At 37.7% G+C, this 22,115-nt stretch overlaps 1 protein-coding gene across 2 annotated transcripts in view; it reads right to left on the bottom strand.

The window, feature by feature from the left end:
* LOC127436896 (SLIT-ROBO Rho GTPase-activating protein 1-like) overlaps nt 1-15,139 on the bottom strand; it is a 47,993-nt gene extending 32,854 nt beyond the window's left edge. For both annotated transcript variants that reach the window (XM_051691386.1, XM_051691387.1), the window contains exons 1-3: nt 14,653-15,139; nt 4,210-4,405; nt 1,359-1,521 (exon numbers count right to left, since the gene is read on the bottom strand). In XM_051691386.1, the coding sequence (XP_051547346.1) occupies nt 1,359-1,521; nt 4,210-4,405; nt 14,653-14,719 (426 nt within the window). In that variant the 5' untranslated portion in view covers nt 14,720-15,139. The remainder of the gene's footprint in view (nt 1-1,358; nt 1,522-4,209; nt 4,406-14,652) is intronic.
* Between the last annotated feature and the right edge of the window lie 6,976 nt (nt 15,140-22,115).

Genomic DNA, 22,115 nt, shown 5'->3' with positions numbered 1-22,115 from the left:
CGAACATTTGCATTGCTGCAAGTAGAGGATTCTTAGATGAAAAGAAAGTTTGAAGAATACAGCATTTATTTTAAAAGAAATTGTAAATTGTAACATTACAATGGCTTTACTGTAATTTTTCAATTATTTTCAATCAATTTAATGCATCCTCGGCTAACAAAGCCCCCCCCAAAACTAGAATCCCCCAGTGACTCTCTGCCATTTCCACCACTGACTACAAGCCAACAATGCTTTTATTTACATACATTGCTATACAGAAAGACATGAGCATTACTGCATCATTCATGTAAATAGGAACTTGTTTGTGCACTGATATTGCTCTAGATTTTAATATAAAGAACAAATGTACCATGACACATTGATGTTATGAGATGGTAATACAATGATACTTTGATATTTACCACAGTACTGAATGATTACCATGTAACCTGGTATTTACATGGTACCACTTGTCCTACCATGGTATTTGCTGTACTATGTCCATAAAAGCATCATGTCCAAAAAAACATGGTAATTCCATGCTACTACATACCATATCATGGCATCAAAGTGAACATTCTTTATTAGTTATTGCATTTTTCTGTAGGTCAATCTATTGTAATGACCAAAGTTACTTTTTATTTTCCCCCAAAAAATTACCTTAGGCCAATTTGTCTTAAGGAGTTACACAAGTTGTAGCAGAACTCCAATGTAATTTTTATTAATGTTACTACATTACCTTCGGTTCTTGTCTACTACAGTGTCTGTGTGCAGGACAGGAAATTCACTTCCTATAAATAAACCACCATGTTGCATTCAACTGAGACAAAGAGTGCTAGTGAACAATGAATGGTGTAAAATAAAACTACGATCATGCACCTTCCTATATAGAGTATGCACACAAACTGAGAAAACCATGTTTTTTGAGAGTTTGAGAGAGTCTGGAAATTCTAGGTATAAAATAAAAAAATAAAAATGTAATTATTTTATCACTTACTCGTGTTGTTCCAAACCCCCCTGACTTGCTTTCTTCTGTGGAATACACAAGAAGTTGTTTTACAGAATGTGTGCCTCAGTCACCATTCACTTTCATTGCATCTTTTTTTCCCATACAATGAAAGCGAATGGTGACTGAAGCTGTCATTCTGCCTAACATCTCCTTTTGTGTTCCACAAAAGATAGAAAGTCATACGGGTTTGGAACAACATGAGATTGAGAAATTAAGACAGTTTTCATTTTAGGGTGTACATTTTATTTTAAATGTACGAGGCTGAAAGTGACACACATGTTGCATATTTTTTTTCCTAATGCCATTATATGTGCATGCCATCACATTATAGCACTGACAGGAATGCATGCTGACCTGCGTTTGACCTCACCTTCTTGAGCAGACGCATGTTGTCCTCGCTGACATGCGTGAAGCGTGTGATTACGTTGTTGAGGTAAAGGTCGCTTAGTGTGGCGTGATCTTTACTCTCTCTCCTCACCTGGTTCAGCAGCAGGTACCAACAGTTTACTGGAGAAAGCAAGTTCTGGTCCTTCCTGAAAGCCACAAGGATGTATGTTTTTAGGTAACCGAGCTTAAAATAAACACAAAAATAGCCAAGAGTTTAAATGCAACTGGTATATACACCCATTTTTGGTAACTGACACAAAAGCATCAATATTTTTATTTTCGCATGCTATTGTCATTGAGAATAAAGATGTACTGCAAGAACTGCATACCATTTCTGTCCAACCGCAAATTGTCTATTTATTTTGGAGAGTAAAGAGGTTAGTATATTTAACCACCTGCAGAGGTGTGGAAAAAGACGCCATTTTGTTTCACACTCTTGATCCTCTATATTAGTAATGGCTGTGGCGAAAAGACAATGGGAAGCCATTTTGGACCAGAAAGGCGAATGTCTCAGCCGCCAGTGACTGATCACAAAGCTCAGCAGGCATCCGATGGGACATCCCCATGAGGACTAGCACACTAACAGTGCCCAGCATGAGAAAAAAAAGCAACAGAAAAGAAACTGTGAAACTCTCTCTCTCTCTCTCTCTCTCTCTCACTCACTCGTCCCAATTTTCCCAGCAGAATGTTATCTGCATTAATGAGCTACCAAATACACAGATGCCCATACACGCACACACACAAGTGCAAATAATAAAGAATAAATACAGCACACACAGTTATCGCCTTTCCTCTTCCATCTCTGATTTCCCAGACATGAAGCTGAGGGTAGAGAATCATGGGTAAAATATTCTAGCCGTCGCCTTTGCTCTGAAATCCACTGCACACCAAAATCGAACAAAGGGGGAGAGATTGTGTGGAGGTGAATGAAAGGAAAGGAAAGGAATGTATCAGGGAGAGAGAGAGAGAAAAACAAATCAATTTGATCACCACTGTCATCAGTCTCTGGAAAATTACTTTTCAATCATTCATGTGCATTTAAAATGTTGCGTTCACATACCAGAAGTGTCACACCCTTTCAAACTGAGATTTTGAGCCAAGTAGATTTCGAATGCAACCTATAAAAAACTATTGTATCTTTGATAATAGAGTTGCGCGATTATTATAAGTCTGTTTAAGGCCATGTCCACATTAATAAATCTTGCAAGTGGATGCATTTGAAAACACCGTAATCACGTTGTATTTTGGACAGGGAAAACTGAGATATTCGAAAATGATTTAATATTTATTGTCATGTGATGCAGTCATGTGATCTATTCAACCCAAAACAATCAAGATGGCGGCCCATGTTGTAGCGGCGTTGTTGTACTGGCTATCCACTTTGATAGCATTGGTAAAGATACATTTTACTTTGGACAACCTTCACATTGCATTCCTTTAAAGGTGCATTCAGTAATTTTATGAATTTGTCATCTAAGACTTACACTGACACCTAGAGGTGTGGATGCAGCATCATTCAAACACAATAGATTTCAGTTAACAATGCCATTATCGAAATTCACTATTCACATACAGCCATGATTCATTTAATCCATGAGTGAAAGTGTCCAATATCAGAGTTTGTTACTGAGATTAAGCAAGTAGTATTCAACTGGTCATGTGATTCTAAAATGGCAGTCCCCATGAGGGGACCCTCTACATGTAAAATAAAACAGCTTTTTATAAGGTTGCTGATATGACTGGAGTCTTCATATTACGTGAATTGTCATGATTTTATACATATATTTTAAAATTACAGTTCATTTCTTTAAGAGTCAAAACTTGTTTAATGAGGAAAAAATGACTGAGTGCACCTTTAAATGTGATGGTAAGTTTACTCAGAATTGCTGTCCGGCGGCGGAGCATGAGGACAACTGTGTTTCAGACTGCTTTCTAATGTTTTTACTGCATGCGCAGTAAGGTGATTTAAGAATTTTAAGATGTTTTATTGTGGATAAGCAACATTTAGGGAAACGTTTGTAAAAAGCAGTGTGGACGGAAAGCGTCTTGAAAAGGAAAACGTCGTTTTCAAATTTGTCAGAATTAATGTGGACGTAGCTTAAAATACTAAAATGCAGAAATCTTGCAACCATGTCTAAATTTGGTCTGCCCAATCAAGTTGCACCTTCAAAGAAAATGTGCTTATTGTTAAAGGGGCATGTTGTCAAAAAAGGTCAATGTGTGTTCAGTGAACTATCTTTTCTCCTGGTCAGAAATGAGACTTTAAAAGGGGACATGATATGCCTAAAATGTCCCATGACATGTTCCTTGAGGTTCTCTTATAATATAAGATTATATATTTGTAAAGTGTGATCATTTTTTTGCCCTCATTTTGACCCACATTCGGTTTTGGTGCTTCTTCTCCTTAGATTTGACAGTGAACGCCCATTGTTCTGATTAGCACTCTGCTCTTGACTGACCTACTCTCTCTCTTTGCCATCTCACTGCTCACCACTACTGGGTGGGGCTAATGAAGTGATAAGGTAAATGTGGCTATACAGAAATTGACCTTCAAAAATAAACCTATGCTGAGAAATACTCACTGGGGTAAATAGTATGACAACTAGCCCCGGTCTCCCCTATATTAGATGGGCATTTGAACCTGGGTCCTCTTGCACACTAATAACATTTTGTACAGCTAGACTAAAATATCTTACCCTTATTAAATTAACTTTTGAAAGTTGTTATAAAGTTTGTTTGTTTTTTCCTATTCAGTCATGCCTTATGTTGGGGAACCAAGCGATCCAGGACTATCACTGGTGCCCACTCAAAATAAAAAAAAGTCCTCCACTCACTTGTATTGTTGGTGGTCCTTGGTGCTGCGCGTTTTGGCCATGAAGCGTTCAGCGAGTTTTTCCAGGTTGCGTGAATATTCGCTCTCGATCTCGGCTTTCTTCCTGAAGAAATCCTGCAGGTCCAGCAAGAGCTGAACTCGCATGTCCGTCTGCTGCTCCAAACATTTCTGCTGCTCCACCAACTGAGATCGGATCTCTGCTCAAACACACATATATGATGCTATGTTACCCAATTAACCATAACTATTTAAAATGACCCAGATTACATTCTTGCATCCATCTGTGAAGTTTTTTTTTTAATTGTTTTTCCATGCAAACATGTGCAAATGTTGTGATGCATCTCGCTGTTTTTTTCAGCATCTTGCACCATAAGCACCACATTTTAAAGACGCCGTGTCAAGTTAAGAGACATTCAACTTGAACTGAATTCGGGACACCTGAATTGAATCCCATTTTCTTGTGCTGCATAAAGCTGTTTTTGAACACAAGAACGCATCCTATGTGAACAGATCCTATAGCTGAATGACATCACATGACATGTATGGGAGCAATTGGAACACAACGTAGGCAGTGATGGGTGAAGTTGTGCTCTCTGAAGCAAAGGTTTTCTCCTAACAAGCCTGTCTAAATTCTTTCTAAACAACATACTGGTTATCACACTCACTGCCGTTGCCAAGACAACAGGTAGTGGAGTGGAGTATCCCATGGGGATTAGTGTGTGTGTGTGATTGTGGGGGAGTATTCAGGTCTCTCCATCCTAGTTCTCATCTTCTCTTCGCTTTAAACTTGTCCCTTTCCTTAAAAGCTGAAGTATGTAATTCTGCACCTCTAGCATTACCAAACAAAATTGCAAAAATAATGCCACTTTCACTCAGGTTTCCCAAACACTCGCCCAATCTGCCATTAGTCAAAAAACAGAACAGTTTCGCCCCAAACTCATGCAATTTGTCAAACCAATGGTGCCGTGTTGGACCGGTCGGAATGCTTAAACAGCAATGTTTTGATAGCGCCACAAGGCCACAAAATATACACTTCCACGAAAATGAACCTCCAATGTCTTACTAAAAGTTGTCTCTGCATATTAAACTGGGATAGGAGAAATTATTTTAACAATACTTCAGCTTCAAATGCTCCTTTTTCCTCCCTTGTTCCCCTCCACCAGCTCTCTTTTCTCTCTCTCTCTCTCTCTCTCTCTCTCTCTCTCTCTCTATCCACAGACCAACTGTTTAATGTCACACTGCCTCTCTTGCACCAGCTCAAAATAACAGATGAGACAGCAGGCTTGGCGTGAGCTCTGTGAGGGTGTGAGTGTGTGTTGGAGGGTGGGTGGGACTTTCAGAATTGGAGACACGTAACTGTATGTGTGTTGGATGTACAGCATAAGTGATGGTGGCATGTTGAGCAAGATGACTCTTGTTAAACAAGAACGAAAGCAGACAAAGAAAGGAGACATTCAACAAAAAAGACTTGACAAATCTCAACCCATCTGAGTGGCACATGTGTTTTGTTTTGTTTTTCATCTCAATTGGTGTGTTGAGACGCAAAAATGAATCATAGGTCTGTTCTGATTCGGTCATGGACAGCAGTAAAAATGCTCAATCCAAATGATATAATTCAAGTAACTATATAAATCAAGCATAGTGATGAGGCTAGTAAAATCAACTTTTCAAAGAGGAGAAAACACAGTTTGTCCAGATACTCAGGAGACATTTCACCCACACTTCCTGTAGCACTTGCCATAGATGTGGCTGTCTTGTCGGGCACTTCTCACGCACCTTACAGTCTAGCTGATCCCACAAAAGCTCAATGGGTTTAAGATCCATAACACACTTTTCCAATTATCTGTTGTCCAATGTCTGTGTTTCTTTGCCCACTCTAACCTTTTCTTTTTGTTTTTCTGTTTCAAAAGTGGCTTTTTCTTTGCAATTCTTCCCATAAGGCCTGCACCCCTGAGTCTTCTCTTTACTGTTGTACATGAAACTGGTGTTGAGCGGGTAGAATTCAATGAAGCTGTCAGCTGAGGACATGTGAGGCATCTATTTCTCAAACTAGAGACTCTGATGAACTTATCCTCTTGTTTAGTTGTACATCTGGTCTTCCACATCTCTTTCTGTCCTTGTTAGAGCCAGTTGTCCTTTGTCTTTGAAGACTGTAGTGTACACCTTTGTATGAAATCTTCAGTTTTTTGGCAATTTCAAGCATTGTACAGCCTTCATTCCTCAAAACAATGATTGACTGATGAGTTTCTAGAGAAAGCTGTTTCTTTTTTGCCATTTTTGACCTAATACTGACCTTAAGACATGCCAGTCTATTGCATACTGTGGCAACTCAAAAACAAACACAAAGACAATGTTAAGCTTCATTTAATGAACCAAATAGCTTTCGACTGTGTTTGATATAATGGCAAGTGATTTTCTAGAACCAAATTAGTAATTTAGCATGATTACTCAAGGATAAGGTGTTGGAGTGATGACTGCTGGAAATGGGGCCTGTCTAGATTTGATCAAAAATGACTTTTTCAAATAGTGATGGTGCTGTTTTTTACATCAGTAATATCCTGACTATACTTGTGACCCACTTTGGTGACAAATTTCCTTCCGAAACAGCAAAATCTATAAATTATTCCAAACTTTTGGCCATCAGTGTGTGTGTGTGTGTGTGTGTGTGTATATTTGTTGATGATGTTAACACTGTGCATCCAATAAAATTGTACTGTCTATTGGAAGACGCTAGCCAAATTAAGCACATGCCAACATCGGACAGTTTGCGTGGCATGTTGTTATCCTTTAAAAATATGAATAAAACTACACAAGGTAAAAGAAAATATGGCCCAGACTACATTAAATGGGGGCTACATGTGGTACTGCGTTGGGTGACCACTTGATTTCTAATGAAAAATCTGGATCCTGACAACTGATCTTAAAAACAAACTGTTCTTTTAGTTTAATTAATTAATTAATATTTTTTCAATTGCCAGTGTCGATATCTAGAGAGCTGTGAAGCCAGTGACCTTACTTATATAGTACACACACATACAATATATATCTTGTATTTATTTTACAAAATGTTTACTTCAAATATTCTCTAAAAATACTCTGAAAACAGAAAATGTGCATTATCCACTGACAAGGCTGTTGGTAGCTTTTAAAACTGACACAAAGAAGTGGCAAAAAAAAGAAGCCAATTAATTGTCCTTGCAGATATATCTGTCTATCACCAGTACAGTTGCTGAAAGAGCAGTTCACAAGAAAATCTCTAGGGGGATCCAACTGCAACAGACTGTATCTTCACATGAGAGCTCCCGGTCTCCACTCCTGTTCATCCTCGAAACAAACTTGTCTGTCAAACGGACAATGTGCATTCAACGTGTCCAAACTTACAGGAAAAATGTAATGATAAAAACTTGCTTAAAATAACTGCAGAACTGGAAGTGAATTGAAACTGACATCAAAACTGCAAATAAATATTGGATTTATTTCCACAAGACTTTGAAATACACAACACAAGACATGCAGTGTTATTTAAAACCAGATAAAAGCATAAGAAACAGGTTTGTCTATGAATGGATTTCATCTAGCGGAGAAAGATGAAACCAACACCATTTTGCTAAATGGCTATTAATGTAAATGGAGATTCTGTGAAAATATAACTATAACACACATACACACACTTTATTATACACACACAATTTATTCTACATTCTGGTTTACAAGCACTAGATCAAAATAGAATGGTTAGACTGAAAATGTGGGATTGTCATTTACAAATTCCCCCCTTTTTCATCTTCAGAAGTCGCTGTCTATCTCATATGTGACCTTTGAACTTGTGACCGCGGTAAGCATGTCTGATACCCTGCGGCATGTACCCGACCCAGACTGTTTCCATGGCAACAAGGCTTCTGCTCCACAACCTGACAGCGCGAGTAGTGTGCAGGCATGCTGTATGGCAGAAACGCACACATACACACACATTCACAAGATCTAAGAAAAAAAACAGGAACTTCAAACCACAACCGCACCAAAATACACACACATGCCATCCAGACACACTCACAATCACAAAAATACCCTGTGTATTTTTCTGAAGAAGAGCAGAAACGAAATACGTCAGTGTTCTATATGCTATTCTGCCACTTCTAATTTATTTTCTGTTTTCTGCTTAGACTTCTAATTTGTATCCCTTTTTCTCTAATTCAGTGGCCTTGGTTCCGAAAGTCATTTTCCCATTTAATGACTCCACATGGATTTTAAAAACAATTGTTCAATAAAGAGTTTTAAAGGGATAGTTCACCTAAAAAAAAAAAAAATAATTAAAATAAATTCTGTCATCATTTACTCACCCTTATGTTGTTCCAAACCGGTATGATTTTCTTTCAAGGAACACAAAAACAGGTTTTAGGCAGAATGTTAGCCTCAGTCACCATTCACTTTCAATGCATCTTTTTTCCATGATACAATGAAAGTGAATGGTGACTGAGGCTGTCAGTCAGTCAAACATTTCCTTTTGTGTTCCACTTAAAAAGAAAATCTTACAGATTGGAACAACATGAGGGTGAGTAAATGATGACAATTTTTATTTTTGGGCAAACTATACTATACTATACAGAGACTCGATTACATTATTTGCGATGCGTTATGGGAGTGGCCAATCACTGCTGAGCTGTTTTGGCCAATTACTGTTTCCATGGTAACAGTGACTTCTCTGATTGGTGGATCTCTCTTCAGGATAGTTTTCATCGGGAATTCAGCTTTTTAAAAAATGACTTCTTTTTTTTTAATGAAGTTTAAATTACACTGACTTACAGCTTCTACAGAAGTATACTGTAAATCATTGCTTAACAACATTGCACGCTCATGGTAGATCTGTCTGGAAAGGTTTATATGTTATCACTAAAATAAATTTCTCTTTGGAGAAAATGAATGGGGTTTTTACTTCCAGAACCTGACTATTAATCTAAAGAAAATTAAATTCTTATGCTCTTTTCCTTCAATCCTCTCTCAATATCTCCCTTTATCTTACAGGCACACTCTTTCTCTGCCAAAAAAAATTCTCATTAGTGTTCCGGAATCTTTGCTCATGAGTCTGAAGTATCGTCATGTGTCAGCCTTTCCCTGCACAGTCCTCTCATTTACAATCTGAAAGTGTGTGTGTGTGTGTGTGTGTGTTGTCCTTTAAGTCTGCTGCTCATCACACAAATGCTGTTAAGTGCAGGAAATCTCATTCTGCTTATTAAATCTGGCTAGGAGAATGAGACAGGACAAATTAAAGACAGTTTGGTGGTGGGGAGAGAGATTGAGTGAACATCATTGTGTAAAGTGTAAAAGAGAACTCATCGTGTTAGGCTTCAATCTAGTACACAAAACACAACAAAATGCAGATTCAAGATACAAACAGCTACAGTGTATGTGTAGGGGCTAAATACACAAAAAATTACTCACTGGCCAGACCACACTTAAAATCAACATTGTTTGCAACCCGTTTTGCATTTGTAATATGACGCATTTCTGAGAGAAACAATATATGAGATGAGAGATTAAAAACGGAGGGCGGGACTTTATCCATCGAGTATTGATTGGATCATAAAAGAGGTTTCTATAGGGTAGGGGTTGAAAAAGTAAGAGGGTTTGGTGATGTCAGGCAAAAAGTCAAGTTGCTTCAGAGGCGGAGCAAGTTTTTACACTTTAATGAAAGATTACAAAGACAAAACTTTTTTTCCTTTGGAATAAAGTGCACAGATGAATAGTTTGTAATAAGATCAGGAATGCATATTAACTAGAGATTAAATTTGCCCTGAATTTGATTTCATGTGTATTCTTATCTGTTTTTTAAGGGATAGTTCACCCAAAAATGTATGTTCTCTCATCTTTTACTCATCCTTATGCCATCCTAGGTGTTTATGACTTTCTTTTGCAGAACGCATACAAAGATTTTAAGAATATCTCAGCTCTGTAGGACCATACAATGCGAGAGGATGGTGGCCAAAACTTTGGAGGTCCAAAAAGCATAACCACTGGAGGCATATGGATTAATTTTATGCTACCTTTATATCCTTTTAGGAGCTCCAAAGTTCTGGCTACCATTCACTTGCATTAAATGGACCTACAGAGCTGAGGTATTCTTCTAAAAATCTTTTTTTTTTTTTTTCCAGGTGTGTTCAGCAGAAGAAAGTCATACACATCTGGGATGGCATGAGGGTGACTAAATAATGAGAGAATTTTCCTTTTTAGATTAGTTTAGTGAACATAATCTGAAAAATCAACAAGGCAAAGTACATTTTTCTGACTCTAACCCAAAAGTAATGTCAAAGACAAGCTTTAGTCTAAGTACTTTAAGTACTGTAGTGTACGTGGTCCACAAGGCCTTAAATAGGTTACTGGATCGATATCTATACTTGATTAATGAGACTTACAGGGCATAAAGATGCTTTTTCCAATTATAATTTGGAAACATGACATATGGCTAAAAGGCTAAAATGATTCCCCGTGGGTATATAAGGAAGGGACAATTCTACACTGTATTCACACAAACACATACACGTTTACCTAATTGTTTTTAAAAGAGCACATGCAACAGACTTACTGTAATATTTTTATATCAATCTAAATTTTATATTTTGCTAATAATAATTATTATTATAGACTAACCTAAACTTAGTTTCCATATTAGCTGTAGTTTACAACAACAACCTTGTTTTGCAGTGTGTTGCTTAGTACAAGCCAGCCAAAAATGTTACTCATTGCTCCTTTAATGTGTGCAACCTGTTTCGTGTCACCAGGGGCGGATTTAGGCATGGGCGACATGGGCAGTTGCCCAGGGCAGCATCTTGTGGGTGGCTGTACGAGGCTGAGTATAGGATGGCAGAATTTTCATTTTTGGCTAAACTATCCCTTTAATGTATGAATGTTGGAAAAAGACTAAGACTTTCAGGATAACATGGACACACACCGTTACACTCATGCACACTAGCTCACACTTGTGCTCACTAGTCGACATGAGGGTGGGGCTTACAGTAATGTTTTTGAGTGTGTTTGTGTGTCTAAAGCTGTTTTATAATACAAGCATCCCATGTGCCTCTACCAAACTGAAAAACCCTCTCACATGAGTCCCGTTACTTGCTGATCAAGCACAAAAATTTTGAGTTATGTGCCAAGTGTGCATTCACTCTCTCTCTCTCGCTCGCTCTCACATACACACACACAAAATTCATACAGGGTTTTTCCACATTAAAATGACATGCCATCTATGTGCGCACTGCTTGTGTGATTGTGCATGCGTGTGTATTTCCAGGTAAAGTCAAGGTCATGTGCCTTGCTTTTCTTCTAACTTCCTCCCTCAGAGAAAACCACTTCCTCTTCAGACGTTGACAAAATTCCTACATGTTCCCGAGTACATTTTTAAAAAGCCTATTTGAGTCAGATACCATTTAGGAGATGCACCATCACAAATCAAAGCACACACACAGTGCTTCTCTTTAAGCAATTACATTTGCACAGGGTTGGGAGGGTTACTTTTGAAATGTATTCCACTACAGATTACAGAATACATGCTGTAAAATGTAATTTGTAACGTATTCCGTTAGATTACTCAAGGTCAGTAACATATTCTAAATACTTTGGATTACTTCTTCAGCACTGGTAGATTTTTTCACTTGTTTTGACTATAAAAACTCTGCCAGTACAGTAAGACAAAATACACATGTTAAAAATACATTCTCTGAAAAACCGAAATATCTTATGCAGTGTTATTTCTAAATACGTAATCCCGTTACATGTATTTCGTTACTCCCCAACCCTGCATTTGCAGCACACATACACCCACAGTAAGAATTCAAGTTTGTGAAAGACATTTTAAAATGACATTTACCTATTAAAGTGATAGTTTAGGCAGAATGTTCACTTTCAGTGACCATTCACATTTCATTTTCATTGTTGAAAAAAAAAAAGATGCAATAAATGCGAATGGTGACTGAGGCTAACATTCAGCCTAACAACTCCTTCTGTGTTCCACAGAAGAAAGGTCATACAGCTTTGGAACAACATGAGGTTGAGTAAATAATGACAAAATTTCCCAAAAATTCTCTCATCATTTACTTACCCTCCTGCTATCCCAGGTGTGTCTGACTTCCTTCCTTCTGCTGAACACAAACAAAGATTCTCTGCTATTCACTTGCATTGTATGGAATGGTGACCAGAACTTTGAAGCTCCATAAGTATACAAAGACAGCATAAAAGTAATCCATATGACTCCAGTGGTTAAATCCATGTCTTCTGAAGCAATATGACAGGTGTGTGTGAAAGACCAATCAATATTTAAGTCCTTTTTAATATAAATCTCCACTTTCACTTTTTTTCTTCTGTTTTTTTTTTTTTTGGCCATTTGCATTTTTCATGCATATCACCACCTACTGGTGTGAGCTGGTTAAAGGTGGAGATTTATATAAAAATTACTTATTTTATCTATTTCTCATCCACATCTATCATATTGCTTCTAAAGATACAGATTTGACCACTGGAGTCTTATGGATTTATTTTATGCTGTCTGTGCGTGCTTTAGGAGCTTCAAAATTGTGGTCTTTATTCACTTACATTGTGAGGACCTACAGAGTTGAAATATTCTTTTAAAATTATTTGTGTTCAGCAGAAGCAAGGAAGACATACGCATCTGGGATGGTATAAGGGTGAGTAAATGATGAGAGAATTTCTATTTTTGGGTGAACTATCCCTTTAAGGACTATTAGCTCAAAACACATTAATCGTCCGACCATGTGTCTGTTACATCTGAGAATAGCAGCGTTGTTCCTTATGACCATAAATCACTCATCTGTATCAGTCCATCCTTAGTCACACTACTGTATGCCACACACACTGCTGTACGTGCAGTCCATACTAAACAGCACTGCTGCGGCAGGAGGATTCCCTGATCCTGCTCTCTGACACACACACACACACACACACACACACACACACACACAGCCAGATACCCATCGCTTTCCCATTGGACATCCACAGACAGACTGGTGGTTGAGTATCCATGGAAACATGTACAATGCAGCAAGAGCCTGTTGTCTTGTTTAAAAAGGAGTGAACCAAGACACAGAGCAAACCATGAGCACGTACGCGCGCGCGCGCACACACACACACACACACGCACACACCAAGAGCCCAGATATTTGACAATCAAGAGTTGGCCATATGTTCATCTTTCTTGGCCAAGCATGCAAGCACTAGTGCAGTGGCCCAAATACTACGCCAATCTATCAGCATAAAGGTACATGACTTGAGATGCCTGGAGACCACCTTCACCCTGCCCACCATTGGCCAAAAGTAGCTGAGACAGCAACTCACACAGTAGCATGAATGCGTGAAAAACGTGCTCTTGTTGCTTCAAAATATTGCTAGAATAAACATTTCCCCTTTAACAGCTCACTTAATAACATGCCGACTCTGTCTAGGTGAGCCGTACACCTTCACCTGACTACAGCTCGAGCGCGGGAGACACGGGTTGCCATTCCGGTTGCTATGGAGCCTGCACGCTGCTGCGCGCGCCCCTTTCCATTTCATCGATTAAACGCCGTTAAACGAGCGCGCGCGCACAAACAGTCGCCCTACTGTAAGGGCAAATAAATGATAACGGGGCGGACTGAATATATTAAGTGTGTTTATTAAATTATAGTGCATATATTTCATTAAACGAACCATGTATTTTTAGTAACTCGTTCTTTTAAACCTATCAACTAAGTAGTTTATGAATTGCAATGTTTAATGTGCTTTTTGAGAAGTGATACACATTAAACAAAGCAATTAGCCTATTTGGTTTTGCCAGTATATAATATAATTTGGCCTTGCATTGACAGTGCATGTATTAAATAAAAAAAGAAGCATGCATTTTAGTAACTCGCTCTATTAAGCCATTAATGAAGAGATGCACGGTTTACAGTGTTTAATGCTGTTAGAGCAGCGGCCGCCCCTGACAGAAGCCACTCCACTCGCAACCCCCTATCCCTTACTCTCTTAAGCCTATCAATGAAGAGATGCATGGTTTAATATACCTTTTTAAATATGGTATATATTGCACAATACGCTACAATGTGATTGTATATATATAAAACGGATAGTGAAATATAATTTTCCCATTATGTTGTGAATTATTACATAGAAAGTGCATATATTTAATTAAAACCAACATGCATTTTTAGAACTCGCTCTCTTAACCATATTAACCAAATGATGCATGGTTCTACAATGTGTAATATGCTTTTTGTAGTGTAATTCATATTGCACAGGCAGCAATGATGTGATTATATAGCCTATCTATATAAAACATTATTAAATATTATTTGGCCATTATGCTGTACATCATTGCATGCACAAGGCTCGCAGGAGTACAGATGCCTGAGATCCGACCATGTCCAGGTACCGTTCAGGTGTGAATCAGTGTTCTTACCTTTCACTTGACTCTCATACTCGGTAATGATTTCCTTCTCCTTTTTGCTCTTCGCCGTGTTCGACATGACGAGCAGGTGAACGCGTTTCGCCGGTGTAGTCCAGATTTGGTGATCACTTTTCACTGCAACCCTTCTGCTTCTCCCAGACGCGTCCCTACTGTGACCGATGCGTCATATCTAACCACAGGTTCCGTGCGGGCGATCCGCAACAACAAGAAACTGGAGTCCGTAAAGAAATGCAGTGACATTCAATCATGCATATCAATGCTTAATCGACCCACACCCAGAGAGACCCACGAAAGTAACGGAGAATCAAGGAATTATCCAAGTGGCGCTCTCTGGATGAGCCTTCTCAAGAATTATTGGAGATGCAAGTGGCCGGATCAATATTACGCGCGGGTTGAGCGCGCACCCAATAAACAAGATGCACACGAGGTTATGAAAACTGTAGCTCATGCGATCCCTAATCTATGGTGTGAGTGTGAATGTGTGTGTATCTGATTGTGTACGTTTCTCCAGTGCGCGCTCTCTACACTGTCAATAGGTGGGCGGGGCGGGTTGGGGCGGGCGGGCGTGCGTGCGTGCGTGCGTTCGTGCGTGCGTGTGTATGTGAAACCTCCAGTCCTATTGTTACGTCATGCCTATTTTAGGAAACCACTAGATTGGGTACTTGCCAATTAAGGGTTGATTGGTAAATTGGTGACATTTAATGAAAGCAGCTCTATAGTGCCATCAGAGCGCGTGTCCTCTGAGTTGAGTTGCACATTTTATGTTGATTATTTAAATTGATTTTTATTTTAATATTTGATATTTTATATTATTCAGCTATTAATATGTTAACTGAGCTTCTAAAGTCTGATACAATTTTTTTTTAGAAATACAAATAGGCCTACAATAGTTCTGCCTCGAGTTGAAAATAGGCAGGTAAATATTTTTTTGACGCATGAGTACAATTTCATAACCAAATCTGTAATTTAATGCACATAGATAACAGGCGCACAACAGATTGATTTTAACCTTCGAGGTCGATGAAAAACCCAGCAGATGTAGAAAGCACAAGTCTGCCCTCTGCAGGTGGATATGCGCAACTACAGAAAGCTAATAAATTAAACGAATTGAAAGGATGGCTCCTCCTTGTCTGCTCTTAAGTTAGACATAAAGTGGTTGAGTGGTGTAATTGGTGTAGGAGGTGCTTTAGGGGTCACTTTTTCACCCTCACACACACTAACTAGGATAACATTGTGCTGTGTGTCAGTAGGGGGAGACAGAGATTAGAAAATCAGCACGTGGACCAAATCCTTTTAACACTGATCTGAGGTCAGTTCATAGAACAAACAGTGTGTTCTATGAGCTTGCACGTTCATTTCAGAAATAATAAAAAAAGATGAGACCGTCCAGCATAACCACAATCTCATTTCTGTTTAACATACAGTATATCAACAGATGTCATGACCTTGGTTACGTAAAATGAAGACTTGTGTTCAGTGTGTGTTAGTGTTGTTAGAGGGTTATGAGGATATAGGGCCTCTCGTATGACACTGATGAGATGTTAATATCCTTAGCAAGCTTATCTCTACTCAGTTATGCATCTATTTAGGATTATTTGACATCAAAAGGCCAGGGTAGGAAACAAACTAGTGACAAACTCAAATACACTCAAGCCATGGCTATTCAGGAAGTGTATATCTGTTCCAATCACAGAGCACGCCCACACTCTAAGGATGCATTTAAGCACTTAAATGTATTTTTAGACATCAGAGGGTTGTTTTGGATGATTTATTAGACCCTGTGTCATGTGATTAAGCTACATTTTTAACCTCGTGTATCATACAAGTTGTTCAGTTCTCTGTCAACAGAACATTTAAAGGTGCCCCCCGGGCACGCCCCTACCCCCCATTGAATGAATAATTGCAGGAATACTTTCTATGTCCAGTGAGGGCTGTTCAAGTTTCTGGGTATGTGTTAAGTGTGTGTGAGACACATCAGACAGTGTGTATTTATATCTGCTTTCATTTAGTCAGTTATTGATAAGCCTCAGGACAGAACATATGGTTACAGCCGTGCTCATGGCAGAGCAGCTATATATGTTCAGCACCCAGTTGTCTGTTTCATTTTTGCATTTCAGGTTCTCAAGTCGAAATACTGGATAAGCTAAAGGGATAAGCGATCCAAAAATGAAAAATCTGTCATCATTTACTCACCCTTATGTTGATCCAACATGTTAATGTTTTAATCTCGTCATCATCATGATGATGATCAAAAGATTTAAATTGGAATATATTATGACGAGGAAAAAAATAAATACTGCAAGATTATTTTTTACTCCACCGATGGAGGTGCGGCAGGCAATAATGCCCAGCAGGTTTAGACAGCTACCTGTGCATTTGATTAAAGAAAAATCTAGAAAGAATTGATTCAAATAATACATTCCAAGTATGTTAGGAGCTTCCCCACTTCATAAATGAGTTAATTATCTTTCTCAAATGCATCCTTAATGATGATTAATCAGCTATATTAGCAACATAAACCCAATATTACATCTGCACAGACACTGAAGCGAATGGACAGGTGAACTTGAAATAAGTTACGTACTAGCGAGAATGCGTAACTTGTGTTGTGAATGCACTGTTTCCATAAAAAGCGCACTATATGTAATACTATATCCCAAGTAGTCTAAAACAGATTATATAGCGTGCAGAACTCACAACAAAGTAACTTTAAAATAAGTTGCTAATATTTGAATATTTGAATTAAATATTTGAATTAGTTTGGTCTGTTACTGTTTGACACGTTGTTTTGTCATTTTGCACATTATTGTCAACTAAAATAAAATGCTATTAGAATAATATTGACAAAAATTATTGAATATGACATGATGAAATACTAACTCAATTTAAAGGACCTTTTCGTCAATAGAAAAAAATTATATATATGTATATATATATATATATATATATATATATATATATATATATATATATATATATATATATATATTTATATACACTATATTGCCAAAAGTATTCGCTCACCCAACCAAATAATTGAATTCAGGTGTTCCAATCACTTCCATGGCCACAGGTGTATAAAATGAAGCACCTAGGCATGCAGACTGCTTCTACAAACATTTGTGAAAGAATGGGCCGCTCTCAGGAGCTCAGTGAATTCCAGCGTGGTACTGTGATAGGATGCCACCTGTGCAACAAGTCCAGTCGTGAAATTTCCTCGCTACTAAATATTCCACAGTCAACTGTCAGTGGTATTATAACAAAGTGGAAGCGATTGGGAATGACAGCAACTAAAATGACAGAGCGGGGTCAGCGGATGCTGAGGCGCATAGTGCGCAGAGGTCGCCAACTTTCTGCAGAGTCAATCGCTACAGACCTCCAAAGTTCATGTGGCCTTCAGATTAGCTCAAGAACAGTGCGTAGAGAGCTTCATGGAATGGGTTTCCATGGCCGAGCAGCTGCATCCAAGCCATACATCACCAAGTGCAATGCAAAGCGTCGGATGCAGTGGTGTAAAACACGCTGCCACTGGACTCTAGAGCAGTGGAGACGCGTTCTCTGGAGTGACGAATCACGCTTCTCCATCTGGCAATCTGATGGACGAGTCTGGGTTTGGCGGTTGCCAGAAGAACAGTACTTGTCTGACTGCATTGTGCCAACTGTGAAGTTTGGTGGAGGGGGGATTATGGTGTGGGGTTGTTTTTCAGGAGCTGGGCTTGGCCCCTTAGTTCCAGTGAAAGGAACTCTGAATGCTTCAGCATACCAAGAGATTTTGGACAATTCCATGCTCCCAACTTTGTGGGAACAGTTTGGGGATGGCCCCTTCCTGTTCCAACATGACTGCGCACCAGTGCACAAAGCAAGGTCCATAAAGACATGGATGAGCGAGTTTGGTGTAGAAGAACTTGACTGGCCTGCACAGAGTCCTGACCTCAACCCGATAGAGCACCTTTGGGATGAATTAGAGCGAAGACTGCGAGCCAGGCCTTCTCGTCCAACATCAGTGTCTGACCTCACAAATGCGCTTCTGGAAGAATGGTCAAAAATTCCCATAAACACACTCCTAAACCTTGTGGAAAGCGTTCTCAGAAGAGTTGACGCTGTTATAGCTGCAAAGGGTGGGCCGACGTCATATTAAACTCTATGGATTAAGAATGGGATGTCACTTAAGTTCATATGCGTCTAAAGGCAGATGAGCGAATACTTTTGGCAATATAGTGTATATATACTGAATAAATGTATAACAAAAAAACTCAGATTATCACATAAATGCACCTTAGAAATAATCCATATGACTTGTGCTAAATGCTAAATCTTATGAAGTCTTATGATGGCATTGAGGAACAGACCAAAATTTAAGTCATTATTTACTGAAAATCTTGCCCTCCTTTTTATAAATACAACAAAATATAAATATAAACAACCAAATGATATATATATATATAAAACATTATTAAATATATTTGGCCATTATGCTGTAAACCATTGCATGCACAAGGCTCACAGGAGTATCAACCAAATGATATACATATATACACTACCGTTCAAAAGTTTTGAAACTCTTGACTGAAATGTTTCTCATGATCTTAAAAATCTTTTGATCTGAAGGTGTATGCTTAAATGTTTGAAATTAGTTTTGTAGACAAAAATATAATTGTGACAACATAATTTATTTCATTATAAAACCAAAATTTTATAAAAAATAAATAAATAAATAAAAGTGTTTGAAATGGATGACTTGGACCAAATAATAAAGAAAAGCAGCCAGTAAGTTCCCAACATAGATGGGAACTCCTTCAATACTATTTAAAAAGCATCCCAGGGTGATACCTCAAGAAGTTGGTTGAGAAAATGTCAAGAGTACATGTCTGCAAATTCTAGGCAAAGAGTGACTACTTTGAAGATGCTAAAATATAACATAGTTTTTATTTATTTTGGATAAATTAGATAATTTATTTTTTAGTCACATCATAATTCCCATATTTCCATTTCTATTATTCCATAGTTGTGATGACTTTACTATTATTCTAAAATAAAATAAATAAATAAAAAAATAAAATAAAAAAAAAAATAAAAAAAAAATAAAAAAAGAATAAGTGACCCTAAACTTTTGAACGGTAGTATATATATATATAAAAACAAAATATAAATAACCAACTGTTATATATATATATATATATATATATATATATATATACACACACACACACACACACACACACACACACACACACACACACACACAGGTGGCCAAAAGTTTGGAATAATGTACAGATTTTGCTCTTATGGAAAGAAATTGGTTCTTTTATTCACCAAAGTGGCATTCAACTGATCACAATATATAGTCAGGATGTTAATAACATGAAAAATTACTATTACAATTTGAAAAAAATTTCAGAACTTCTTAAACTCCTTCAAAGTGTTCTCATCTAATAATCTTCCACATGCAACAATGACAGCTTTGCAGATCTTTGGCATTCTATCTGTCAGTTTGTCCAGATACTCAGGTGACATTTCACCCCACGCTTCCTGTAGCACTTGCCATAGATGTGGCTGTCTTGTCGGGCACTTCTCATGCACCTTACAGTCTAGCTGATCCCACAAAAGCTCAATGGGGTTAAGATCCATAACACTCTTTTCCAATTATCTGTTGTCCAATGTCTGTGTTTCTTTGCCCACTTTAACCTTTTCTTTTTGTTTTTCGGTTTCAAAAGTGGCTTTTTCTTTGCAGTTCTTCCCATAAGGCCTGCACCCCTGAGTCTTCTCTTTACTGTTGTACATGAAACTGGTGTTGAGCGGGTAGAATTCAATGAAGCTGTCAGCTGAGGACATGTGAGGTGTCTATTTCTCAAACGAGAGACTCTGATGTACTTATCCTCTTGTTTAGTTGTACATCTGGCCTTCCACATCTCTTTCTGTCCTTGTTAGAGCCAGTTGTCCTTTGTCTTTGAAGACTGTAGTGTACGCTTTTGTATGAAATCTTCAGTTTTTTGGCAATTTCAAGCATTGTATAGCCTTCATTCCTCAAAACAATGATTGACTGACGAGTTTCTAGAGAAAGTTGTTTCTTTTTTGCCATTTCTGACCTAATATTGACCTTGAGACATGCCAGTCTATTGCATACTGTGGCAACTCCAAAACAAACACAAAGACAATGTTAAGTTTCATTTAATGAACCAAATAGCTTTCAACTGTGATTTATATAATGACAAGTGATTTTCTAGGACCAAATTAGCAATTTAGCATGATTATTCAAGGATAAGGTGTTGGAGTGATGGCTGCTGGAAATAGGGCCTGTCTAGATTTGATCAAAAATGATTTTTTTCAAATAGTGATAGTGCTGTTTTTTTACATCAGTAATGTCCTGACTATACTTTGTGATCAGCTGAATGCCACTTTGGTGAATTAAAGTAACAATTTCCTTCCGAAACAGCAAAATCTGTACGTTATTCCAAACTTTTGGCTGCCAGTGTATATAGACAGTATATATATATATATATATATATATATATATATATATATATATATATATATATATATATATACAAAAGTTTTGAAACACGTACTCATTCTTTATTATAATAATTTTTTTTTTTTTTTTCACATTTTAGAATAATAGTAAAGTCATCAAAACTATGGTATAACATAAACTGAACTATGGGAATTATATTGTGACTAAACAAAATCCAAAATAAATCAAAACTGTGTTATATTTTAGCATCTTCAAAGTAGTCACCCTTTGCCTAGAATTTGCAGACATGTACTCTTGACATTTTCTCAACCAACTTCTTGAGGTATCACCCTGAGATGCTTTTTAAACAGTATTGAAGGAGTTCCCATCTATGTTGGGCACTTATTGGCTGCTTTTCTTTATTATTTGGTCCAAGTCATCAATTTCAAAAACGTTTTTTATTATTATTACATTTTAGATTTATAATGAAATAAATTAATATGGTGGCACAATTATATTTTTGTCTACAAAACTAATTTCAAACATTTAAGCATACGCCTTCAGATCAAAAGATTTTCAAGATCATGGGAAACATTTCAGTCAAGTGTTTCAAAACTTTTGAGTGTATATATATATATATATATTTGCTTGTGCATATTTTAACTTCAAGGCAGGTTTGATGTCAATATCACAGAATTGTTTCTTTCTTGATTCCTAACCAAACACAAATCGCAGCGTGTCAAGTTTAAATCTCTAAAAAAAATTGACATCTGCAGTGGTGGGTTGGTTTTCAGTGAAAATGTTCATTGAAAATCTTTCATTTCCATGAAAGACAGAAAGACACAGGGGTCTGGAACAACATGGGGGTGAGTAAATAACAACAGAATTTTCATTTTTACGTGAACTATTCCTTTAAAGCAGTCTGTTGTGGAAGTGTGAACCTGTGGCCCACATGCCAAACATACGAAAGGAGCAGATTCGAATTTTGATGGGATCAGTTATC

The sequence above is a fragment of the Myxocyprinus asiaticus genome, chromosome 47, assembly GCF_019703515.2.
Source record: "Myxocyprinus asiaticus isolate MX2 ecotype Aquarium Trade chromosome 47, UBuf_Myxa_2, whole genome shotgun sequence".
Lineage (NCBI taxonomy): Eukaryota > Metazoa > Chordata > Actinopteri > Cypriniformes > Catostomidae > Myxocyprinus > Myxocyprinus asiaticus.
This window is presented reverse-complemented; position numbering and strand designations above follow the sequence as displayed.